Source organism: Anomaloglossus baeobatrachus, chromosome 4, assembly GCF_048569485.1.
Source record: "Anomaloglossus baeobatrachus isolate aAnoBae1 chromosome 4, aAnoBae1.hap1, whole genome shotgun sequence".
Classification (NCBI taxonomy): Eukaryota; Metazoa; Chordata; class Amphibia; order Anura; family Aromobatidae; genus Anomaloglossus; species Anomaloglossus baeobatrachus.
The window spans coordinates 630,784,741-630,812,322 of NC_134356.1; the positions used below are offsets into that span (position 1 = coordinate 630,784,741).

The 27,582-nt window shown below is 46.6% G+C and overlaps 1 protein-coding gene across 1 annotated transcript in view; it reads left to right on the forward strand.

The window, feature by feature from the left end:
- Nucleotides 1–13,360: 13,360 nt before the first annotated feature.
- TACC1 (transforming acidic coiled-coil containing protein 1) overlaps nt 13,361–27,582 on the forward strand; it is a 156,569-nt gene continuing 142,347 nt past the window's right edge. Inside the window, exon 1 of the mRNA XM_075346378.1 lies at nt 13,361–13,504. Coding sequence (XP_075202493.1) covers nt 13,440–13,504 — 65 coding nt within the window. The 5' untranslated portion in view covers nt 13,361–13,439. The remainder of the gene's footprint in view (nt 13,505–27,582) is intronic.

Sequence of the window (27,582 nt, forward strand, 5' to 3'; positions counted from 1 at the left end):
CACGTAAAACCACAAGGAACGTGTGTCCGTGTGCGTTTGTACGTGTGTGCGTTTTTCAAAGCGCTGACATGTCAGTGTTTTCTCCGGCAGCACGGGTGTCAAACGGCCCGCACCCGTACCACACGGGTGTAGTGTGGATGCGGTCCCGTGTGACACGCGCCGGAGAAAACACACGTGTCAGTGAAAAAAACCCAAAACATTAACTCACCTTCTCCAGCCCTCATGTCTCTGCCGCTGCTGCCTCTTGCTGCTGACCGCCGCTCATTATTCTCATTTAATATTCACTTCACTGCCTGGCAGCAGCAGCAGCGGGGAGACGGGAGGGCTGGAGACCAAAGATCAGCACCACGGACAGCAGCGCGGACAGCAGAAAGGACCAGGTGAGTATGTAAATTACCGGTTCTACATGTGCTATCGCGGATAGCACACGTAGAACACACGTGTCCCGCACGTACCAGAGACACGTACTTACCTGCACGCAACACGCAGGGGAAATACGTGTCTCTCAGCACGTGCATGATTTTCACGTGAGTGTGGCAGAGGCCTAAGGACACACTGGGAGTTCCCCTCCTTGCTCATTCAGCTCCGTGTAGTGTCTTTCTCTGCAGGACTCCAGCTCCCCCTGCTGGCAGCCTGACAATTTCTTTATTTTTAACTAGGGAAAAGAGGGGTGATTCAAATTCTTATGTTTTCTATTTTTTTTTTCTTTAGTTCCCATAGGGGACTTGAACCTGGATTTTTTTTTTTTTTCAAACTACTGCAGTTTTTTTCTCCTTTTATCTCTCTTTTTTTCTATTTTTTTCTTTATATTTTCTATTTCTCCTTTTTAATCTTTTTGCTCTTTTTTCTCTTTTTTTTTCCTTCTCTTTGCTCTTTTTCCTCTCTTTTTTTAATTTTTTTTTTAGTTTTTTTTTTCCTCTTTTTTCTTTTTTCCTATTTTCTCTCTATTTTCCCCTTTTTTCTTTTTGCTCTTTTTCCTCTTTTCTCTCTTCTCTCTTTTTCTCCCTTTTTTTCTCTTTGTTCTTGTTCCTTTTTTTCCTTTTGCTCTTTTTTTTTCTTCTCTAGTATGGTAATTGTATGCTAATATTCTTAATTGCTTACCATCATGATGGCTTTATACGATGGTAGCACTTGAACATGAGCTACAATATAACTAAGACCTTCACAGGTTGAAACGCGTACATTTGCACTTCCCATGGGATTTTTCTTAATTCACTTTTTTTGTCATGTCCTGTGTACATTTTTTTGTATTAACTTGATTTTACCTTGGACGCATGTTGAGTTTGATTTTACCTTGGACGCATACTTATTTCCTGTAGTAGCACAGTATATAGTAAAAAAATTTGGTCTTTTATGGAGCTCAGTTTAACGCCGCTCATCATGCAGTCTGAATGGACCTTTACTCCTTTACTCGGATAATTGATCGGAGGTCCATACTATTCATTATATTTAATTGTGACATCAGAAGTTCATTAAGGAAAAGTACAGCCATGGATTTGTCATCCGCTTCTTTCCGACATTCCCCACGGCTGCTGTAACTGCAGGAATCCACGTGAAAACCAGATGTTTCTCTCCTGATTCCAGATATCCATGACAACTCTTGGGTGGATCGAAAACAAAGAAGCTACAGTAGTTCAGTGTCAGGAGATCTTCAGTCTTAATAATTTTTCCTTTCATATACTTGTGTTACCGTCATCACTCATTGATGAAATCGAGACGCAGGATCCTACTGCTGAGTGGGGACCGCTAACTTTATCTTTGTGGCCGGCAAGACAGTGTGAATCCGGGTTTCGGAGTCTTTGCAGAAGATTCTTACAAGGTAGGAACCATCCCTGAGAATGGGTCTATATATATTTTACCTCTAATGATGCAAACCTTGACATTCTCATGCTTAGTTTTTACATAGTTGGAAGTTGCATAGACAATTTTGCAAATTAGTACATAAAATAGTGTCACTAAGCAGTAGGAGCCATGTACAGGAACAGTTAGGGCAGGGGCGGAGCGATCATGGTCGCAGGGATTGCCACTGTGATCGGGCCTGGTGGGGAAGGGGGCCCATCGACTCCAGCACCTGCTTCAGCTGGCTGAGCGTCCAAAGGCGCACATCCAGCTGAAATGCATTGCAGTGCAGAGACCTGTTGGGTTCCTGTACTGTGATACACGCTGCAGGCCAAACAGAAGCCGGCAGCTTTCATTGGCATCCCCGTGACTTAGGCGGGCTTTGCACACTACGACATCGCAGGTACGATGTCGGTGGGGTCAAATCGAAAGTGACGCACATCCGGCGGCTAGCCAATGGTAGCGATGCCGAGCGCGATAGTCCCCGCTCCCGTCGCAGCTGCGATATCTTGTGATAGCTGCCGTAGCGAACATTATCGCTACGGTAGCTTCACATGCACTCACCTGCCCTGCGACGTCGCTCTGGCTGGTGACCCGCCTCCTTCCTAAGGGGGCGGGTCGTGCGGTGTCACGGCGACGTCACACGGCAGGCGGCCAATAGAAGCGGAGGGGCGGAGATGAGCGGGACGTAAACATCCCGCCCACCTCCTTCCTTCCGCATTGCAGGCGGGACGCAGGTAGGAGATGTTCCTCGCTCCTGCGGCTTCATACACAGCGATGTGTGCTGCCTGCTGGAACGAGGAACAACATCGTACCTGTCGCTGCAGCAAAATTATGGAAATGACCGACACTACACAGATCACCGATTGTTGCCGCTTTTGCGATCGTTTAGCGGTGCTTCTAGACATTACACGTTGCGACGTAGTTACCGGCGCCGGATGTGCGTCACTTTCGATTTGACCCCGACGAGATCGCAGTAGCAATGTCGCAACATGCAAAGTACCCCTAAGAGTTTTGCCCACTGTCCAATATATCTAAAATTATCCTTGACGCTAGGTATTAATCCCTTGGCAAGCTATTTTTCCAGAAAAGCTTATTTCACCAGTTCTACTTGTTTTGGGAAACAGTTCTTTCAATGTACGGTTTTGTTCTCTACTATTTCTGCAATTAGAGTCTACAAACAATCTTAAGTCTTCTCTGAAGACCTTATTTAGTTGTCTGAGTCACAATTGGTCAGAAGCTCCATAATCCATGGGTGTAGTTTCATTCAATTTGGATTGTTAGAATTTTAGGAGGATTTCTATTTCATGAAGCAATAGTTAGGATATGTCATAAGTTTATGATCAGTGGATGTCTGACCTCCGGCACCCCCACCAGTCCTGAGAACGTCCTTAGGATTTTGCAGTGCCCTTGAGTCAATGGGTCCAGTTGCGGTTAAAGCAAGATGGCCGGGGAACCAGTGGGCAGGGAAAACCAGATAAGGGGCTATAGCACTAAAACAGAGCTGTGGCCCCTTCCAAGGATGGATATACCATTGGTGCAACTTTGCACAGGGGCCCAAGTGGTAAGGAGGCCCATTTGTACTTCCAAAGCAGGTGCAATTATGCATTTTATGAGCTCTTGGCTGCAAAGGTCCCATATACTCTTTTTGCACCGGCGCCCTTTTTTGTCCCTCAAGATCATTGAGGGTCTCAGAGACCGAAACTGATCAATCATAAAGTGACGGCTTTTATTAGTGATATATCATGCCTTAATATTTAATGATATATCATCATTTTTTTTTAATGTTTTACTTATCAAGTTGGTGTTCCCCTATGAAAATATAGATATGCCAAATAGAAGTGAGCTTATCTGCTGGCAGCAACATGATCAGGGTACTTCGCTTACCTCTAGGAACCATCCTGTGACTTCATTGGTTTAATTTTAAAGGGATCCTGTTAATTTAAAAAAATTGGAAGAATCCTGCATATGGCTGAAAATTTCAAACTCTGGCCAATCTGCAGTTACCAATTTTCATCACACATGCATATACTAGTCTGCATATATTTGTGTGAGAATATCCAGTAAAAATCAACTTTAACTGAGACTTGATTTCATTTGAATATACAGGGAACATTTTTATTTTAGCTGCAGTTTCACTTGGGTTCAGCAGATGGCAGCACAGTCTTCTGCACAAATACTACAAAGAAATTAAATAGTCAAACTATGCACAGATTCCTATATATATATATATATATATATATATATATATATATATATATATATATGCTACTGTTGAAAAGTTTGGGGGTCACCCAGACAATTTTGTTCTTTCCGTGAAAAATCATACTTTTACTTATCAAATGATTTGCATAATGAATAGAAAATATAGTCCAGACATTGACTAGGTTAAAAATCCCACAATGTCTGTCTGCTATTTCATCCTTTTTCTTTGCTCGATTCCTAAAACTGAACATGGACAAAACAGAATTCATTGTCTTTCCTCCTCTTCACCGCCCCCCCAACTGACAAGATTTATTTTATTTACTTATTTATTTATTTATTTATATCCATCAATGTCAATGGCTGCTCACTTTCCCCAGTGCCACGCGCTCGCTGCATGGGAGTAACTCTAGACTCTGATCTCTCTTTCAAGCCACACATCCAAGCTATTTTCACCTCCAACTCAAAAATATTTCCCGGATCCGTACATTCCTATCCCAAGAAGTTGTAAAAACCCTAGTACATGCCCTTATTATCTCCCGCCTGGATTATTGCAACCTCCTGCTCTGTGGCCTCCCTTCTAACAGTCTCTCACCCCTACAATCTATTCTAAACTATGCTGCCCGGCTAATCCACCTGTCCCCCCGCTACTCCCCGACCTCTCCTCTCTCTCTTCTCTGCTAATCCCTTCACTGGTTTCCCATCGCCCAACGACTCCTGTTCAAAATCCTAACCATGACCTACAAAGCCATCCATAACCTGTCTCCTCCCTACATCTGTGACCTAGTCTCCCGGTACTTACCTGCACGTAACCTTCGATCCTCACAAGATCTCCTTCTCTGCTCCACTCTCATCTCCTCTTCCCACCATTGCATACAAGATTTCTCCCGTGCCTCCCCCATACTCTGGAATGCTCTGCCACAACACATCAGACTCTCACCTACCTTGACAAGCTTCAAAAGAAACCTGAAGACCCACCTCTTCCGACAAGCCTACAACCTGCCGTAGCCCTCAGTCTGGTATAGTGCCACACAACCAGCTCTACCCTCACCTACTGTATCCTCACCCATCCCTTGTACACTGTGAGCCGTCGCAGGCAGGGACCTCTATCCTCCTGTACCTGTCTGTGCCTTGTTGTCATGATCCAGGACCAGTATTCTCTGCTCCAGAGTTTCCCAGACCCGGCCTGGTCATGTCAGTGGGTAACTCCCATCAGCCTCGTTCTGGTTTCAGGAGACACTATATCTGGTCTCTGCAATTGCATCCTGGTGCTGGTTATAGATTTACTCTGCAGCCTATGGCTTGCTCTGGTGAGAATTCCTGTTTGATCTGACTCCTTGTTACCGTGCCCTGACCTGTACCTTCCTCACTTGTCCGTCTGTCCCAGCCCCTGACTTCCCACTCCTGTCTGTTTGTGTTTCCCTCTGCATACCTGATCTCTCGGCTTCCGACTCGGTTTTGTTTTCTAACTTGGTTTTGATCCTCCCTTTGCAGTAACCCGACTTTCCTGGCTTTAGACTCTGTTTGACTACTCTTTTGCCCCTGGTGGTTTCCCCAGAACTGCCTACTGAAGTTACTCTGCTGTACTTCAGCTGCCTTTTCGTTACTTTGTCTCTCCTTCACTACTCTGCTGCCACCTAGTGGGGAATACGCTGTCCTACGTTCTACCAACACTTTGTACAGCGTGACACTTGTATTGTTTTTGATTATTGTACTTGTCACTATTATTTTTACCCCTTTCACATGTAAAGCGCCATGGAATAAATGATGCTATAATAATAAATAATAATAATAATAATTAATAATAAATAATGATTTTTACTTGAAATAATATTTTTCTCTTCACCCTTTGATTTCGGCACAGAATGCTCCTTTGCAGCAATTCCAGCTTTGCAGACCTTTGGCATGCTAGCTGTTAATTTGCGGAGGTAATTTGGAGATATTTCACCCCATGCTTCCCCCCCCCCCCACAAGTTGGATTGGCTTGATGGGCACTTTTTGCACCATACGGTCAAGCTGCTCCCACAAAAGCTCAATAGGGTTGAGATCTGGTGACTGGGCGGCCACTCCATTACAGATAGAATACCAGCTGCCTGCTTCTTCTCTGAATAGTTCATGCACAATTTGGAGGTGCGCTTTGGGTCATTGTCCTGTTGTAGGATGAAATTGGCTCCAATCAAGCGCTGTCCACAGTGTATGGTATGGTGTTGTAAAATGGAGTGATAGCCTTCCTTATTCAAAATCCCTTTTACCTTGTACATATCTCCTACTTTACCAGCACCAAAGCAACCCCAGACCATCACATTACCTCCACCATGCTTGACAGATGGCGTCAGGCACTCTTCCAGCATCTTTTCAGTTGTTCTGCATCTCACAAATGTTCTTCTGTGTGATCCAAACACCTCAAACTTCGATTCGTCTGTCCATAACACTTGTTTCCAATCTTCCTCTGTCCAATGTCTGTGTTCTTTTGCCCATATTAATCTTTTCCTTTTATTAGCCAGTCTCAGATATGGCTTTTTTTTTGCCACTCTGCCCTGAAGGCCAGCATCCTGGAGTCACCTCTTCACTGTAGACATTGACACTGGCATTTTGCGGGTACTATTTAATGAAGCTGCCAGTTGAGGACCTGTGAGGCATCGATTTCTCACACTAGAGACTCTAATGTACTTGTCTTGTTGCTCAGTTGTGCAGCGCGGCCTCCCACTTCTTTTCCTACTCTGGTTAGAGCCTGTTTGTGCTCTCCTCTGAAGGGAGTAGTACGCACCGTTGTAGGAAATCTTCATTTTCTTGGCAATTTCTCGCATGGAAGATCCTTCATTTCTAAGAATAAGAATAGACTGTCGAGTTTCACATGAAAGTTCTCTTTTTCTGGCCATTTTGAGAGTTTAATGGAACCATCAAATGTAATGCTCCAGATTCTCAACTAGCTCAAAGGAAGGTCAATTTTATAGCTTCTCTAATCAGCAAAACTGTGTTCAGCTGTGCCAACGTACTTGCACAAGGGTTTTCAAGGGATTTCTAAACATCCATTAGCCTTCCAACACAGTTAGCAAACACAATGCACCATTAGAACACTGGAGTGGTGGTTGTTGGAAATGGGCCTCTATACACCTATGGAGATATTGCATTCAAAACCAGACATTTGCATCTAGAATAGTCATTTACCGCATTAACAATGTATAGAGTGGATTTCTGTTTAATTTAACGTGTGAAACAGGGCCGGCTTAAGGTTTTTGTGGGCTCCGGGTGAAAGAGTCTCAATGGGCCCCATCCACACGCACGTACAGATACATACACATACAGGCATATGTACATATACATATTTAAAGAAAAATTGAGAAAAACACATAAACAAACATAAATCTATACACAGTCATATACACTGACACACATCATACACACAGACATATTAGAGATATTATTAATATGGGGAAGCCGGCAGCAGCCTCACTCACCTCCCTGCTTGTCTCCCGTCCAGCTCCTCCCGGGCATGTCTGTGCTGCACCGATTGGTGGCCTTCACTAACAGACATAGCCACACACAGACACTGCTCTATATACATCTCATGGGAGGCTGGGGACATACACATTATTTGGGGGCATACAAATTACTAAGGAGGGGGGCATATAGCAATGGGGAGGCATACAGCTCCTGAGGGGGGGGATACAGCTCTGAGGGGTATACAGCACTGGGGTGGAAGGGACATAGACCTCTGGGGTGGGTATAGAGCACTGGGGTGGAGGGGACATACAGCTCTGGGGGTATAGAAGTATGCAGCCCCCACATTCCTCCATATAACATAATGCATCCATATTGCTCCACATAATTTAAGGCAGCCTCATATTACTCCATATAATACACCCGCATATTCCTCCATAGTGATATGCAGCCCCCATAGTCCTCCATATAGAATAATGCACCAAATATTCATCCATATACAATATTGCATCAAATATTCATCCGTATAATATAATGCACCCCAGATTGCTCCACATAATATAATGCAACCCCATGTAGCAGCACTATGCAGCCCCATATAGCAGCATTATGCAGCCCCATGTAGCAGCACTATGCAGCCCCATGTAGCAGCACTATGCAGCCCCATGTAGCAGCACTATGCAGCCCCATGTAGCAGAACTGTGCAGCCCCATGTAGCAGAACTATGCAGCCCCATGTAGAAGCACTATGCAGCCCCATGTAGAAGCACTATGCAGCCCCATGTAGAAGCACTATGCAGCCCCATGTAGCAGCACTATGCAGCGCCATGTAGCAGCATTATGCAGTCCCATGTAGCAGCATTATGCAGTCCCATGTAGCAGCATTATGCAGTCCCATGTAGCAGCATTATGCAGCTCCATGTAGCAGCATTATGCAGCCCCATGTAGCAGCTTTATGCAGCCCCATGTAGCAGCTTTATGCAGCCCCATCTGGCATCATTACGCAGCCCTATATAGCAGCATTATGCAGCCCCATGTAGCAGCACTATGCAGCCTCATGTAGAAGCACTAAGCATTATGCAGCCCCCTGTAGCAGCACTATGCAGCCCCCTGTAGCAGCACTATGCAGCCCCCTGTAGCAGCACTATGCAGCCCCCTGTAGCAGCACTATGCAGCCCCCTGTAGCAGCACTATGCAGCCCCCTGTAGCAGCACTATGCAGCCCTCTGTACCAGCACTATGCAGCCACCTGTAGCAGCACTATGAAGCTCCATGTAGCAGCACTTTGCAGCCACATGTAGCAGCACTTTGCAGCCACATGTAGCAGCACTATGAAGTCTTCTGGCCACCGTGATCAATACATAATCACTTCCTCCTCGTTCCCCCGCTGCTCCGGTCTCCTCAGCATGTCCACTGTTCTGCCGCTCTGACAGCTCAGGACACAGGTGCACACAGTAATGATGTCATCACGCTCCTCTGTCCTGAGCTGTCAGAGGCAGAGCGTAGAGACAGACGCAGCAGTAGAATGATGATAGAGGCAGCGCGCCACTCCCTCTATCATTATTGCTTTCAACTGTAACTGCGATGCCTATACAACTGAAAGTGTGATCCTCAGCGGGGGCGAGGGGGTGCCCGCGGGAGGTGAGGTAGGCCGGTGTAGCGCTGGCATTGGGCCTCTCCTCTCTGACTCATGAGCTCCATAATGGTCGCGTGGCCTGCCGCCATTAGTGGTACGCCACCCTGCCGTCTGCGAGTGGGCCCCCTCATCGGTCCAGGGCCCCGTCACTTGCCTATGTGTGCCGGGTGCTGACGACGGCCCTGGTTTGAAGCTAGAATAGTCATTTACCACATTAACAATGTATAGAGTGTATTTCTGTTTAATTTAATGTTGGCTTCATTGAAAAAAAAAATAAAATAAGGAAATATCTAAGTGACCCTAAATTTTTGAACTGTAGTGTATATGTTCATAATAAAGTTTGGTAGACATTAGGGAACCAATCACCAGGATTTCCGTATATAACCTAAAGCCAGTGCTATACTGGCACTATCAGGCTGATTCTATACATACCTGTAGTGAGCAGCTCAGATGTTTAGGTTTTGAAATCCAAGAAAGTAACGTTTATAAAATCTGCTGCTTCTTGAGTGACAGCAGCTGAGGAGCAGATAATAGCTGGGGGGTATTCATAGTTATCCCCCTGTTATAATTAGTATAAGTATAATACAAATCGATTTAAATTTTGACTTGCAGGACCTGTGTGAGGTCATACTCATGTGACCAGAAGGGGCGGGGCCTCAGCCAACAAAGATGATAACAATAAGCAACATTTTTCTGTTGGCTGAGGCCCCGCCCCTTCTGGTCACATGGGTATGACCTCATACAGGTCCTGCAAGTCAAAATTTAAATCAATTGTATTATACTTATGCTAATTATAACAGGGGACGGGATAACTATAAATACCCCCAGATATTATCTGATCCTCAGCTGCTGTCACTCAAGAAGCTGATGGATTTATAAACTTTACTTTCTTGGATTTCAAAACCTAAACATCCGTGCTGACCACTACAGGTATGTATAGAATCTGCCTGATAGTGCCAGTATAGCACTGGATTTAGCTTGTATACGAAAATCCCGGTGATTGGTTCCCTTTAGGCTGCTTTCACACATCCGGTTTTAGCAGTGCGGCTCAAAAACCTATGCAACGGATGCGGCAAAAAAAACTGATCCGTTGCATAAGTTTTTCCATGTGGCCCGTCCGTTTTTTGACAGATGCGGCTTGATACTGAGCATGCGCAGTGCAAAAAAAGCATCCGGCGTCCATACGCTTGCATTGTAAATCGCACCGCATCCGGCTCAATGCGTTTTTTTCGCCACACAAAAAAAACGTGCCAGGCAACGTTCCATCCGGCCACAGCATGGGTTAAATGTGCCGCATCCGGGAAAAAATGGACGCAACGCAAGGTCATGCGGCACAATACGGCGCTAATGCAAGTCTATGCGGAAAAAACACAACCGGCGGCAAAAAAAAAAAGTTGCGTTTTTTCTGCAGAGCGCCGTATTGTGCCGCTCAGCAAAAACCGGATGTGTGAAAGCAGCCTCAATGAGTCCTGAAATTCGCTCACCTACCACTAGGTGTCAGCAGTGATCTTTGCATTTCTAGTAAAGTAATATGTCCAAGTTCTCCTCTATCTGTTTGGAAAGGTAATTTGCATAGTATCATAATGGTAAAATTCTAATGGAAAGTGTCACCGTGGAGTGAACATGAAAAATGCGGGTGCGAAGGTTGCCTGTTATATAATCCAGCAAATATGTAGTTTGCTGGAGGAATAAAGCGTAAAATAGGATCTTATCCAAGATTGATAATTAGGGATGAGTATTGGGTTGGCTCACCTTGATAGGTTTTGTGAATCACAACCAAATGAAAAAGCTCACAGTATACGGCTGCAGCAGCCCCACGTAAATGCCAGCAATAACCAAGGGAGAAAGAATGGGTAGACATGCCGTGCTGCCGTGGTGAAGAAAACCTACCGGACACAGTCAATAGTGATTTATTTCTCTACGCGTTTCGGAGAAATCCCTCTCCTTCATTAGGAAAATCACATATGTTTACTTCACCACAGCAGAGCGGCCTCTATACCCATTCTTTCCCAGTTGCATATTTTCTGTATCTGTTCTAATAATTAAGGCGGCTTTCACATATCCGGTTTTTGCCGTGCGGCACAATACGGCGCTCAGCAGAAAAAACGCAACCGTTTTTTTTTGCTACCAGTTGCGTTTTTTTCCCACATAGACTTGCATTACTGCCGTATTGTGCCGCATGGTCTTGCGTTGCGCCCGTTTTTTGCTGGATGCGGCACATTTAGCCCATGCGGCGGCCGGATGGAACGTTGCATGGCACGGTTTTTGGTGCGGTGAAAAAAAAACGCACCGCACCGGATCCGGCGCGATTCACAATGCGAGCCTATGGACGCCGGATGCGACGTCCTGCGACAAAAACCGCATCCGGCCACCGGATGCAGTTTTTTGCACTGCGCATGCTCAGTATCAAGCCGCATCCGTCAAAAAACGGATGGGCCGCATGGAAAAACTTATGCAACGGATCCAGTTTTTTTTCGCCGCATCCGTTGCATATGTTTTTGAGCCGGATTGTGCCGCAGTGCAAAAAACGGATGTGTGAAAGCAGCCTTAGAAACAAAACTAAAAAAAAGTTCAACATTTTTTTCAAACAAAACCCCCCACAAAAATTCTTCTAATCAATAATAATTAAAAAAAACACATAATTGGCTATACCAGATGCATAACAATCCACTCTAATGAAATATGATAAAAAAAAACAATGAAAAAAAGAAAAATACAATATTTTTTTGCCTACTCTGCCTTCCAAGAAAAATGGAATAAAAACAAGACCAAAAATGTATATCTATATAAATAAAACTGGTGGTAAAAAAAAAGTGCAATTTCCCCCTCCCCATAAAAAGCGGACACTCACTCAATTCCATCGATGCAAAAATAAAAAAAAGTTGTGGTTCCCAGAATACGGTGACTCCACTGTTTGTCTTTTAGAAATATAGTAAAGCATAAAAAATTAGAGTTTATAAATTTGGTATCTGGATAATCGTATGGACTCACAGAATAAAGTTAATGTTATTTATACTGTAGGGTAAAGGGACCAAACACAAAAAATAATGGCAGAAAATCCGGGGGGAGGGGGTGGGGTTAATTATTTCCCATAAATATTTATTTATAGCAGTTGTCTATAATTTGTGAGTCAAGTGACTGCGAACATCTGAATTGTTAAAGCGTGTGGTGTGCACAAGGTCAGGATTCACCAGTGAGAGCGGGCAATCTGCACATGCAGTTGAAGAATAGATGTGCTCGGCTTCTGTCAATTCACTTGTATTAAGCAAGGCACTTAGTGGAAATGTAACAAGAAGTTTGCACATTCTATACTTGCGGTCATGTGAGCACAAGGCATTCCCTGTGAATCCTGACAGTGTGCACACCACTTGCTGTCAGGATTCAGAAGTGTGACTGCAGACTTGTCAGAAGATCGCACTGCCCCTTTAAGTTTTTCAATAAGGGGTTGTCCAATCTCGTGATCAAAGTGCACAGTCATGTAGAGTGACTGCAAACTTCTGAATCATGAAAGCGTGTGGAGTGCACACTGTCAGGATTGAGAGCGGGCGATCTGCACATGCGTTTACATGCAGAATAGACGTCCTCGGCTTTTGTCAATTTACTGGTATTGAGTGAGGCTGTGCACATCTAGTGGGAATGTACTTGGAAGTATGCACATCATATACTAGTGGTCATGTGAGTGCCTGCACTTACTGGCAATCACGGTGAATCCTGACAGTGTGCACACCACTTGCTGTCAGGATTCAGATGTGTGACTGCAGACTTATCAGAAGACCACATAAACCCTTTTTACTTCAGGATTGTGATTCACTTTGGTGGCATCAGGAAACCTTTCAGGTTTTGTGACAAATCTGCACTGAAAAACTGCATAAAAAATGCAATGTGTGCACACAGCCTTACTTTCTTATCGGGCTCACGCTTGTACAGAGTCCACTTCTTCCTCTCACGACCCCCCCTGATCAATAATACGTTTAAGTAGCTACAACCTCTGAATCCATTCTTAAAAGTTTTGTCACAAGTTAAGATGGAAATATCCCTTTCAGGGTCTTCCCAATTATTCCATTATTCTTAGACAGAACTTGATGGAAAAACTAAGAGAAGCCTATGAGACAATGACAGTGCACCTAGAGGAGGCTTAGTGAGTAAGTGCACCAGGGGTTAAGCTCCCAGGTTAGAGCAGGGAGTGCCGTCATTGGTGGATCAGTGACTGTCAGCAGCTCTGCTCACCCTCCCTGCAATGCAGCGACATCCACACTGCAGATCAAAGCTCCTTCAGGAGATCTCCAAGGGAAATACCGGCTGGGAAGACCCCCTTATATCACTATGGGGGGAGCACTGTCCCAAAGAAAGAAGGGTCAGCCTGAGAAACCCCAAGAGCCCAAGCCCTGGTGAGTAAGAGCCTCCCCTATACACTTCTCCCCACAATCCGGCTGCGTAATGCTGTCTGCAGAGTCATGGACTTGTGTGCAAGTGCTAAGTAACATCATCAGGGCAGAGATGGGAGGTGATGAGGAGACTGTACACACTCAGCACACTCATACGGCAGTATATAATATATATGTCATTTCTTCACGACTTTCTGAGGTTATTAATGTTGACTTGTAGAACTAGTTGTGGAGTGGATGACGTGGTGGGGTCACTCTGGAGGGGGCAGTAATGTTACCACCTTATAATATTCTACCCCATAATTTCTGTCTGGTTTCCCGCTATCACACCTTCACGAGAAGTCAATCAGTCAGATCTGTATTACACTCTAACCATAGGACTCAATGAAGACCAGTTTAATAGGAGGATCAAGGGGTCTACAAACAGTGACATAGCTACAGTTCGATAGGACGGTGTAAAATTTGGACCTGGGCCCCATCCATCCCCGCATGTTGGTCTGATGTATGTATATATGTATACATTTAGCATTCTAAATCCTATCAGACATACGAGTTGCCCTCCCCCCAATTATGTAGTAATGTCCCCCATCCTGTTTTAATGTCCCCCATAATGGGCTCCTTCCTGGTAAATATGTCCCCCATCCTGGTAAATGTTCCACATCCTGGGCTCCTTCCTGGTAAATATGTCCCCCATCCTGGTAAATGTCCCCAATCTTGGGCTCCTTCCTGGTAAATATGTCCCCCATCCTGGTAAATGTCCCCTATCCTGGGCTCCTTCCTGGTAAATATGTTTCCCATCCTGGTAAATGTCCCCCATCCTGGGCTCCTTCCTGCTAACTATGTCCCCCATCCTGGTAAATGTCAACCCTCCCGGGCCCCTTCCTGGTAAATATGTCCCCCATCCTGGTAAATGTCCCCTATCCTGGGCTCCTTCCTGGTAAATATGTCCCCCGTCCTGGTAAATGTCCCCAATCTTGGGCTCCTTCCTGGTAAATATGTCTCCCATCCTGGTGTATATGTTCCACATCCTAGTATATACGCCCCACATCCTGGTATATATGTCACCCATCCTGGTATATATGTTCCTCTCCTGAGCCCCTCCTGGTATATACTGTACTCACCCTTCCCAGCTCCCACATTGTGTGGCATCCTAATCTATAGCCATCCCGCAGTGGATGACGTACGTGTTTTAGCAACACATGACATCATTGCACCGCCTCAGTCATGGGGACACCGCTGAAAGCTGCTGGCTGCTGTTTGGCCGGCAGAGTGTATTGCAGTGCAGGGACCCTACGGGGCTATGCACCACAATGCATTTCAGCTGAATGTGTGGCCTCAAACACACGTCCAGCTAAAGCAGGGGCTAGGGCTGGCGGGCCCCCTACATCTCCGGGCCCGGTCTCGATCCCTTCGACCATGATCGTTTCGCTCCTATCTACAAGTTATTAATAATTATTCCTAAAAACACTGCCTTGCACAATAATGGGTTTTGGTGCACTCTCCGTTTTTAGGCTTATTCCCATCATCATCGATAGTGGTCGGACTATGTGGACCTCCACAGGTCCTGAGCAAAAACCTAAGGGCTGTAGTCAGCTATCTCCAATAGTCCTATAGAGAATGAATGGAGCGGTGGTGTATGTAAAACCACCAATCTGTTATCGCAGGGGCATTTCAGACCCGTCGTCAGGATCAGTGGGGAGCCCAGCTGTCAAACTCCCAAAAACTCACAGATTTGACCTATCCTTTAACTTTAAAGAATGGCATTTACTCTGTTTTTTCGACCTTAAAATCTAAAATACATGACAACGCTTGATCCTTAAAGGGATTATCCACTACTCGGACAACTCCTTATCAGTGACCATGTTAAAGGGAATCTGTCAGCAGGTTTTTGTTCCCCCATCTGAGAGCAGCATAATATAGAGACAGAGATCCTGATTCCAGTGATGTGTCACTTACTGAGCTGTTTGCTGTCAGTTTGATAAAATCAATGTTTTCTCTGCAGCAGATTTAGCAGTTATACAGAGCTCATGCATATGCTGGACTACCTGCAGCAGGCCAAGTAGTCCTGTCATGATAATCTACTGCTAATTAACCAGTGATTTTATCAAAACTACAGTAAGTGACACATCGCTGGAATCAGGATCTCTGCCCCTACATTACGCTGCTCTCAGATTATGTGGGAAAAACTTGCTGACAGATTCCTTTAAAATAACAAAGCTTACACTGCTCTCCAGTGCTGGTGCTGTTCCAGCGGTGTCGGCACTCGCTCTCACATGGCTAATGAGAGCCTCGCGACCAATCAGCGCTGGCTTCCCTCTCCCTGCTCCGGACAAATTGAACATCAAGAAGAAGGCAGAGCTATGACGGCTCTCTAACTTCTTATTGATAAAAAAAAAATGCATTTTTTTGCGTTTCTGCTGCAGAAATGCACTAAAAACGCATGTAATCCACATCTGAAGTTTAGTGAAAGAAAGTATCAAAAACAAAGCAGCCATACTTAAAACATGGAACACCAAAAGGAGAGAAAAACTGCAGCGTTTTATCAGCAAGACATTATCATTAGAGGACTACTTGTCTTGTGACTCCTGGTCCAACCCTGCTCCCTTCACTGAGTGGCAGCTTTCTGGGTACACTGTATATTAACACCTGTCAATCAGTGGTCTGGGTGGGGTTATACACAGCTCAGCTTTCAGTGCTCTGCTAGTGTCACGGGTGACAGACAGTCATGTGGTTTCTGGCAATAGCAGGTCACAGTGTTTGGCTGCGCAAAATGCTCCCTGACTTTCTATTGTTCCTGCTGTCAGTATTCTTTGTAATATGTAGCTTTCCTGCTGGATTTTCATCTCTTCCCCTTTATGACCCAGCAGAGCTCTCCTTCCATCCAGCTGCTGATCATCAGTATTCTCTTAGTGCTTAAATACTCCCATCTTCCCTGAACTGGTGCTGGTGATATTATTCAGTTCATTCTAGCTCTGGTTGTAAGCAGCTGGCTTGCTCTCATCTGTGGTATCGTTGCTGAAACATTGCTGAACGTCTACCTGAGACATCTGTGGATAAGTAGTTCATGTACTTTTCCCCTGTGTGTCCTCCTTGGGACTTCTCTAGTGTTGAATGAGGTTGACGAAGAGCCCATCCCACCCGTTCAATAGTTAGGGACCAGCACTAGAGATACCTAGGGTCCGGTATCCAGCTCGGCGCATATGTGCGGAACCTATCTAGGGTGGTGAGGGACCCTAGGGACCAGTGGTAGGTAGGATTGGTCAGGGGTCACCATCTTTCTCTTACCTAGACACAGGGGGTCCCTTCCCTTTCGCTGCTCGCTTGGTGCTTCCCCATACCTAGCGTGACAGATAGATCTGCAGCAGAGAAAATACTGATTGTATCACAACTGCTGCACCCAGAAAAGTAAGTGACACATCGATGGAATAGTCTCCTTACTATGTTATGCTGGCGTCACCACTGAGCCACATGCATATTCAGGGTATCGTTCTTTCACTTTTCCACGTCTTATTTACACATAAAGATAGAGTCACTTCTCGGAGTATAAGGAGTGTGGCAGGAATGTGGCGCAATCGGGTGAAGTGGCTACTTTTGGTCACGAGTTATATATAAGGGTTATTTTGGAATCTTTGTCCTTGATGACGGACAATGCAGCATTATTATAATCTGCAGTGTGGATTTATCATAGTAATCTAATAAAATGTACAATCTGACCCCTGATAATTGTCCTCTGAGGGACGACGTGTGCATTCAGCTGAAGGGTAAAAAGTGACAGATGGAAATGTATTCAGGTATAATATACTAAAATATAACCAAGCTATATAAGTGTTACTGCCATAGAGTGCAGTGATAATACCGCCATACAATGACTAAAGGGGGCTTTACACGCTACGACATCGCTAATGCGAACTCGTTGGGGTCACGGAATTGGTGACGCACATCCGGCCGCATTAGCGATGTTGCTGCGTGTGACACCGATGAGCGATTTTGCATCGTTTCAAAAACGTGCAAAATCGCTCATCGGTGACATGGGGGTGTCACGGGCGGAGGAGGGGACGCTGCGCTCTCCCACTGCTCAGGTCCGGCTGCCGCTGCTGCTGCGGCCGCTGCTGCTCGGTGGCTCGAGCGATGGGCCGGATCCCGGGGACTCGAGCGGCGCTCCTCGCCCATGAGTGAAAAGGGGAATGGTTTGGTTTTGGGGGTATTGTCCGTGACGCCACCCACGGTTGTGGTGATTGTGTGGACACCACCGCTGCTCTGGACGGGGATCCCGGGAGCGGTGACAGGGAGCAGCCTTGTTGTTTCACCCCTCCGTGGGTAGGGGGTTGGTTGTCCCGGGGCCCGGTGATGGGGTAGGAGTGGATGGCAGGCCGGGTGCGGGGCCTGGTGAGGTGCAGGGTCGCGGGGGCAGCGCTGTGCCGCACGGCACGGTGGTACTCACTCAGCCTGAGACGATGACACAGTTCTCGGTAAAACACACGGCTGGAAAGACGGTTCCCACGGACGGCTGCTGTTGCTTTACCCCGGTAGTTAATGGTGACTGTCTCTTTCCCTGCACCTAGTACTTCTGTTGGTTCCAATGGGTTCCCACCGGTAACCCGCTCCCCGACTTGGATATGGGCCGGAGGAGCCCCTCTTTGCCCGCAGGCGCTGGCCCTAAGAAACTGGTGCCTTGGCGGTGGCTGTGTCTCTCTCTTACGGTTGGACTGTTGCCTTCAATCGGGACTTGGCTGTTTGGAAACCCGGAGGTCCCCTTCACTGACGGATTTGGCAAATTCACGGCGACTCCAAGCCTTGCCGGGATCCGAAAGGCCCCTGCCAATGGTGCTGGCTTCTCCTTGTGTACCGGTCCGATACCGCCGTGCCACCGCCCGTCCACGGTCCTTACGGCAACTCCGATAGGCCACTCCTGCAGACGGTCACCACCGTCTGCTAACCTTGCTGTCTCTGTCCGGGGCACACACCTGGACGCTCTCAGTTAGTTACTCTACTACCACTTTCCTTCTCACACTCTCCCTCCTCACTCCTTCACTTCCCTAGCTTCACTCTCACTTTCCGTTTTCCCTCCTCCAGGACTGTGAACTCCTTGGTGGGTGGAGACCAACTGCCTGGCTCCACCCCCTGGTGTGGACATCAGCCCCTGGGGAAGGCAACAAGGATTTTTGGGTCTAGCTTTGATGTGCCTAACCGGGGTGTAGGGTGTGGTGATGTCATTACCTGTGACCCCTGGCTTGCCCAGGGCGTCACAGGGGTCCATTCTCAAAAATCGTTACTGCAGCAGTAACGAGGTTGTTCATCGTTCCTGCGGCAGCACACATCGCTCCGTGTGACACCGCAGGAACGAGGAAGCTCTCCTTACCTGCCTCCCGGCCGCTATGCGGAAGGAAGGAGGTGGGCGGGATGTTACGTCCCGCTCAGCTCCGCCCTTCCGCTGCTATTGAGCGGCCGCTCAGTGATGTCGCTGTGACGCCGCACGGACCGCCCCCTTAGAAAGGAGGCGGTTCGCCGGTCACAGCGACGTCGCCGGGCAGGTAAGTATGTGTGACGGGTCTGGGCGATGTTGTGCGGCACGGGCAGCGATTTGCCCGTGTCGTGCAACAGATGGGGGCGGGTACCCACACTAGCGATATCGGGACCGATATCGCAGTGTGTAAAGTAGCCTTAAGTCACATTGAGTAAATCCACCTCATAAACATTAGACTAACATCCGACGAACCCTCTGATATCAGTGGGTGCAGCCGACAGTCCAATGTGTATGGGGGTCCCGGACAGATGACTGTTGGGAGAGTGAAGGTCTGATATCGGAATGTTGGATAAGTCGCCTCTATAGATTTCTGACATTGGCTTTTTAATAGAAGACACAGGAGAGCTGGGCGCAGTGTATGTTAGAGAAGGCTAGAGGCCCCAAGCATTGCCCTTTCATCCTTCTCTGAGTCTGAACCAGAGGTAGAGCAGAGACCATCATGGTAGCCAAGCCATGTGTCACGGGTGTGACAGTCCTGTAGAAGGTTGCAGCATTTGGCTACACAAGCTGCTCTCTGACTTTCCCTTTTTCTTTGCTTGGCGTTAATCCCTTTCTCTTTAGGACCCTGTGGAGTTCCTCACTTTTTCTGCTGTTAATCTTCAGCACTTCCCTTTGTGTCTTTAAATACCCTCACTCCCCCTTACTCTGTGCTGGTGATAGGTCTAATACCCTTTACGAATAAGGAATAACGTTTGGAACACCATTCTAAGTCTGAACTGGGTGCAAAAACCTAAAAAAAATCACTATGGGGAGATAAGGTATGCACACCAGTGACTATGTAAGGGGAATACATGAAATAGCAGAAACTGCTGTGTGAATACTGACTTGAAAAATCCAATAGCTATATGTAAGAGTGAAAATGTGAAAAAAGGAATCTGCATTACTGCCATGAACATATGGATCAAGAGAAATTTAGCTACTGAATTGATCAATGCAATAGAGCCCCAACACTACGCCAAAGTATTTCTCTCTTTCTGTTTTTTCACATTTTCACTCTTACATATAGCTATTGGATTTTTCAAGTCAGTATTCACACAGCAGTTTCTGCTATTTCATGTATTCCCCTTACATAGTCACTGGTGTGCATACCTTATCTCCCCATAGTGATTTTTTTTAGGTTTTTGCACCCAGTTCAGACTTAGAATGGTGTTCCAAACGTTATTCCTATTTGTTAGTAGTTTTTCGTTTGTGAACCCTCCCCAACCACACCTATTGCCAATCCATATCATACGCATATATAGCCTGGGTCTCAGCTTCCCATACACGGTAAGTTTTTTAACTGCATGAGAGGACACACACAAGCTAGGGACCCCAACGTAGAGAAACACTTTGGCGTAGTGTTGGGGCTCTATTGCATTGATCAATTCAGTAGCTAAATTTCTCTTGATTCATATGTTCATGGCAGTAATGCAGATTCCTTTTTCACATTTTCACTCTTACATATAGCTATTGGATTTTTCAAGTCAGTATTCACACAGCAGTTTCTGCTATTACATGTATTCCCCTTACATAGTCACTGGTGTGCATACCTTATCTCCCCATAATACCCTTTACGAGTCTTCAGTGCAAGCATTCAGCTTGTATTCATCTGTAGAAACTTTGTTGTTGTAGCTCCTCTCCCTGAGTCATCTGGAGATGAGTTAGTTGTTTCCTTTCCCCTGTGTGTATTTCTCTGTGCGTTCTTTAGAGCTGTCATGCAATGACCGAGGTCTGAGACACAACGAAAAACACACCTAAAAAACACCACTTACAAAGTGAAACACCGGGGAAACAATAACAACGGTGGGCCCTGGCACTAGTGAGAGGGTAGATGAACACCTCCTAACCTCACCTGCAGCTGTCCCTACTCTCCTAACCAGTCCCTATACCGTCTCCGCAGCGTCGCCGAGTAGCATCCTGGGTCTCTGCGAAAACCCTATAGATACCTTGACTAGTGAGAGGTGGGTGAGGTTCACTAGACCCACCACTGCACTAAAGAGAGAAGAGGGTAGGGAGACAAACAGGGAATAAAGAACCAAATGGAGATATGACTTCTGGAAGATCCTCAGCAGCTCCTTCCACTAAGGCGGCTTTCATACAAATGGTTTGTATAGTCAGCAAAGCTTGCTGGTAGACCTAGCTACTTAAACTCAATAAAGCAGGTGCAGCTGACCTCAACTGCAGGAGAACTGCTGGCAGAAAACTGACATTTAACTACTTCCATGCCAAAGGAAATTAAGCCTGCTTTACACACTACACTATATCTTACGATGTGTCGGCAGGGTCACGTCGTAAGTGACGCACATCCGGCATCGTAAGGTACATTGCAGTGTGTGACAGCTACGTGCGATTGCGAATAAATGGTAAAACGTTCATTGCACGCACGTCGTTCATTCCTCATTAATTGAACGTCAGGTTGTTCATCGTACTCAGGGTATCACACATTGCAGTGTGTGACACCCCGGGAACTATGAACAGATCTTACCTGCATCCTGCGGCTCCCGGCCAGCAATGCGGAAAAAGGAGGTGGGTGGGATGTTTATGTCCGGCTCATCTCCGCCCCTCCGCTTCTATTGGCCGGCTGCCACGTGACGTCGATGTGACGCCGAACGTCCCTCCCACTCCAGGAAATGGACGTTCGCCGCCCACATCGAGGTCGTATGGACGGGTAAAATTGAACGTGACGCACATACGATGGGGGCGGTTACGATCGCATACGATATCGTATGCTGGATCGTAAGGTGTAAAGCAGGCTTTAGATAGAGATAAGGGGCTCCAATCCTCAAGATGCCACTAGTCTCCATAAACAGGGAGACGTCCATGACAATAGCTTAATGGGGTTGACTAAGCACTCATCCCATCAGTTCCCTACCTAGGACCTATGTCAGGGCCAGCCAGGGTCAGGTATCCTGCTCGGCGCATAGGTGTGGAACCTATCTAGGGTGATGAGGGAAGCCATGGGCCAGTGGTAGGCTTGATCAGGGGTCACCATCTCCCCCTTCCCTGGACACAGGGTTTCCCTTCCCTTTTGCCGTTTGCTTGGTACTTCCCCGTACCTAGCGTGTCACCGTGTCTGGGTGACCTTCATGGAAAGGTCCTGGATTTCTGGCTTTGATTGTATAACAATGTTAAAGTAATAAATGTATCTGTTTATTACGGGGGGTCCTTCCATTTCATTGAATATCCATCTTGTACATGTAGAGCGGGTACCGAAGATGAAGTTGTACTCACTAGATTAGTGGTGAAATAAATCAGGTACCGAAATCAGAAAAGTCCTATCTAGATCCAGTAAGGCCCCGTCACACACAGAGATAAATCTTTGGCAGATCTGTGGTTGCAGTGAAATCATGGACATATTGTTCCATTTGTACACAGCCACAAACCTGGCACTGATTGTCCACAATTTCACTGTAACCACAGATCTGCCACAGATCTGCCACAGATCTGCCACAGATCTATCTGTGTGTGTGACAGGGCCTTTACGCTTTGTGCACAAAGGTTTTCAAGGAGATTTTGAAGAAGAAACTCTTCAAATCCTCCTCAGAACTGCCCAAAAACTTAGATTTTCCTCATTGTCTATGTGCACAGGATACTTTGAGACGTTTTTGGAGCTGAAACTGGGTGGAAGCAAAGGAAATTTTTCAAATCCTCTTCAAAAATGCTAAAATTCTTAAAAATGTAGCATTTCTGCTCAAAATTGCAGCAAAAAGACTGTGTGTGCATATAGCCAATTTCCGGTGTGGTACATCCCCTTAAAGGGGTTGTCCTAGAAACAGCACATTTTAATCAATAGATCTTGAATAATAATAATTTCCACAATTGAATGTGTTTAAAAAAAAAAAAAAATGTCCCTGTGCTGAGATAATCTTATATATGTGTTCCTGCTGTGTACTGTGTAATGGCCGTGTCTGACCGTACAGGGACATGGTCTGATCATACCACAGCTCCTGGGCCGAGGAGGATGCAAAAGACATTGCAGCACGGGAACCCAGCTGATTCTTACTGTGAGGTAAAATATGTTTTTAAACAGCCAAGGAAATGTTTTACCTCACAGAGAGCAGTAGCTGCGATCCCGATTAGGGCTGAGGAAAAATTTGCGGATCTAAGCTTCAGTATTGTCTTACATGGGGCCGAGTGCAATGTGAGATTTTCTCGCATTGCACTTGTGTGAGTCATATACCAATGTGAACGTACTGTAGAACTCAGCAAAATTGCCATGTTGCGGATTTCAAACATGCACCGCAGGTCAGTTTATGATGTGTAAAAAAACAACACAGTGGGCAGGAGGTTTCTATAAAGCCCATCCACTTAAAAGGGAACCTGTCACCTGATTTGGCGACTATAAGCTGTGGCCACCACCAGTGGGCTCTTATATACATTATTCTAACATGCTGTATATAAGAGCCCAGGCCGCTGTGTAGAACGTAAAAATCACTTCATAAAACTCACCTAAGGGGCGGTGCAGACTGGTCGGATGGATGTCTCCATTCTCCGGTACTGGCGCCTCCTCTTTTGGCCATCTTTGTCCTCCTTCTTCTGAAGCCGGGGTGCATGACACGTCCTACGTCACCGACACTCGCCGGCATTGAGGTCCTGTGCAGGCGCACTTTGATCTGCCCTGAGCAGGGCAGATAAAGGTATTGTAGTGCGCCTGAGCGGGACCTCAGTGCCAGCGAGTGTGGATGACGTAGGGCAAATCATGCACCCCGGCTTCAGAAGAAGGAGGACAAAGATGGCGAAAGAGGAGGCACTGTTATCGGAGAACAGAGACATCCATGTGACCAGTCTGCACTGCAACGCACCTTAGGTGAGTATTATAAAGTGTTTTTTATGTTCTACATGTCGCGGGCGGGGAAGGACACCGCTGCGCTGCACTCGCTAACGCTCGGGTCCGGCGCTGCTGCGATGGCTGCTCGGTGGCTCGAGCGGTGGCCCGGATCCGGGGACTCGAGCGGCGCTCCTCGCCCGTGAGTGAAAGGGGGTAGTTTGGTTTGGGGATTTGGTCCGTGACGCCACCCACGGGTTGTGGTGAGGTTGGACACCACCGCTGCTGGTGACGGGGATCCCGGGAGCGATGGTAGGGCAGCTGGGATGTTGTTTCCCCCCTCCGTGGGTAGGGGTTGGTGGTCCCGGGGCCCGGTGAGGTGACGGGGAGGCAGGGTTGGCAAGGTGCAGGGTCGCCTGGGCTGTGCAGCGCGTTGCCGGATGGCACGGTCGTACTCACTCAGCCACAAATGTACACAAAGTCTCTGGTAAACCAAACGGCTGGATGGACAGGTCCCGCAGCCGGCTGCTGTGACTTCTCCCGGACGGTTGGTGGTGGCTGCCTTTCCCTGCACCTTTGTGTATGTTCGGTCCCGATGGATTCCCACCGGTAACCCGCTCCCCAGCGTGTATATGTGCCGGAGGAGCCCTTTTGCCCGCAGGCTCTGGCCCTTGGAACTCTAGCTGTGGCGGTAGCTGTATTTCCTTTTGCTGGTCAGACGGTTGCCTTCAATCAGGTCTTGGCTGTTAGGAAACCCCTGGGGTTCCGGTCACTGACGGATTTGACCTCTAATGGCAACTCCAAGCCTGGTCGGGGTCCGCAGGCCCTGCCTGTGTGTGCTGGCTTCACTTCGCTCCCCGGTTCGGTACCGGCGGGCCACCGCCCGTCCCCGGTCCTACGGTTCCGCGTTGATTCGCCTCTCCTGCAGACGGCCACCACCGTCTGCCAACCTTGCTCTTAGTGCCCGGGCCACGTACCCGGACACTGTCAGTTTGTTCTTCCACTACTACTTCACTTTCCTCCTCCAACTCTCACTGCTCTAACTGTAACTGTTACTGTAACTAACTTCCTTTTCCCGCCTCCAGGACTGTGAACTCCTCGGTGGGTGGGGCCAACCGCCTGGCCCACCCCCTGGTGTGGACATCAGCCCCTGGAGGGAGGCAACAAGGATTTTGTGTCTGGCTGATGTGCCTGTCTCAGGGTGGGGGTGTGTGTTGTAGTACCTGTGACGACCTGGCTAGTCCATGGCGCCACATACACAGCGGCCTGGGCTCTTATATACAGCATGTTAGAATGCCGTATATAAGAGTATAAGAGCCTGGTGGTGGTGGCCGCAGCTTATAGTCGCCAAATCTGGTGACAGGTTCCCTTTAACCTTATAGAGGTTTGAGGTGTTAGCAGCAAATCGACAGCGTACCAATACCAGTAATGTAGGTGAGGTTTATCACTTCTGCAAACACATCTGCAGCATGTGCAGCCATTGTAAGAGTATGTTCACACTGAGCTAAAAAATTAACATAAAAAACTCTCGTAAAAAAAACTTTTTGGGGCATGGTTTCAGAAGCACCCAGGGTTCTTTTAAACCATTTTGATGTGATTTTTGTTTTTTTTTGTTTATCATGCTGGTCATAGAGAGAGTTACTGTATTTTTCTGATGAGCTTTTAAAATCCTCGCGGAGAAAAAGAAAAGTGAAACACCATTTCAATGATGCAGATTCCTTGTCAAATCCACTCAAAACGTGACAAAACAAAATGTGGGAAAGCAAAAAAAAAACTGCACGAGATCTGTAAAACTCTCCAAAATCACAGGAATTCCTGGACTGGATTTCTCTTTGAAAACCCAGTCAGAATTATCCACATGAAAAGCTCTGTGTGAACGTGGCATGAGGGCGAGTTCACGCATCCAGTCATTTTTTCTAAAGTAAATAAATAAGCATGAAAATCTGCGCCTTTTCAGTGCTGATTTTGTATGGATTTAGCCCCTCTTTTTACTTTTAGCAATGGAGCGTCAGCTAAATGTACAAACACCACAGCTTCTTTCATATTCTATGGCTTCTTGTGCAGAAAATTCACCGTTTTCTGTCCAAGCAAAGTGATGCTGCTGATCCGTGCATTTTTTTTGTTGTTTTTTTTCTCCATGTGCTTCTATGGATGGTCTGAAAAAGATTCATGTTAGGTTCTTTTCAAATTGCGTTTCAATCCCCGTTAACCGGTCCCATTGGGGCTTCCATCCAAGCCCTCCTCAAAACGGGTTTCGGACGCATGCGCCGATGGGGCCATTAACTATAATGGTGCAGACTGAGTCACCGTGTCTTCTGTCATGCACCATTTTCGGGTGCATACGCTTTCTGGAGGAGGACACACAGACGCAATCTACTACGACCTGGTGTCCGCCTCCAAAAAGCGTATACGCCCGAAAATGGTGCACGACAGAGGACACGGTGACTCCATCTGCACCATTATAGTCAATGGCCCCGTCGGCACATACGCCCAAAATCTGCAGGGGGTTCAGACGGAAGCCCCAATGGGACACCTGAACGTAGCTCATGCAATGTGCAATGTGAAAAGGGACCTAAGAAACGTTGTTGCTTTTTTACGTGCAGAATCAAAGCCTTTCAGATCTGCACCAGAACCACATCTGTGGCGGTCACCTGAGCTGTAGTATGTTTGTTTAAACGTAATTAGAATATCTGTGTATATAAATAATGAAAATGTAGATGTAGTTATATAATTATCTGTCTGTCTATGTAGCCATCGCACAGATCTATAGTATAATTCAAAGTTGTATAGTCATGAAGGAGTTAACCAAAGATCATGAAGCCAAAATGTGAAGCTACAACTCTTATCAGTAATGTTCACACAAAAGGAATGTACGGGAGGGCAGGAGTGTGATGTGAGAAATCGGGGAGTGAAAGCACTCCTTGTTAGCTTCAAGGTTATTCATGCTTACGGTATAATTGGATCTATCTTATTAAACTAGTTTAGTTGGTGACGCTGGCTGAAAAGAGAGCATGTCTGTGTTCTTTGTCTTATATACATTGGTATATATATATATATATATATTGGCACCGATACACAGCTAATATGGCATCGTCTCTGGATATCCCAAATGAGGACTCCATTAGCAGTCTTCAACGCAAATTCCTCCCTTGATACATCAACTAAAGGAGAAAACGCATAAAATAACTTCAATAATCAGAGAGTTTTGTGACTGAATATTATGGTGCGGACACGTTCTAAATACGTACAGCTATAGACCATTGAAAAAAGACGCAGTATTTACGCTAGGTATGAACATGGCCTGAAGAGTTTCCCTATTGTGGCATTTGGGTTCCACAGAGGGGAGTCTCCTGCTGGCTTGCGCACTCCACCTGGCTATACTGAAAGGACTGCAGGAACACACACAGGTAAGTCCCCTGGAAATTTGCCTTCTTTTTCCCCTTTTTTGGCAAGTTTCCTGCACCATTTGGGACAGTAGATGAATATGTTTCTCCAGTTCAATACCGGTCTACTATTTCTCGTACAACAAAGGGTTACAGGACTCACTGGACTGGTAGTGTTTGCTAACAAGCTGCCAGGACTTTGCATATGTCACCACACCCTGAGCAGGATGTGCACCTGTCTCGGCACTTGTGTGTTTTCCTATAGACGGCCGTGGTCCGCTGGGTGTGGTGCCTCCCCGGTGAGGTCTTCCAACACTTATTACAGGACACATTTATTTACAATATATATGGACGATCGGATAATCCATAAACACGTCCTGCACCTCCCGGACACACGGATCTGCTATTGAGAATGAACGAATGCCAAATA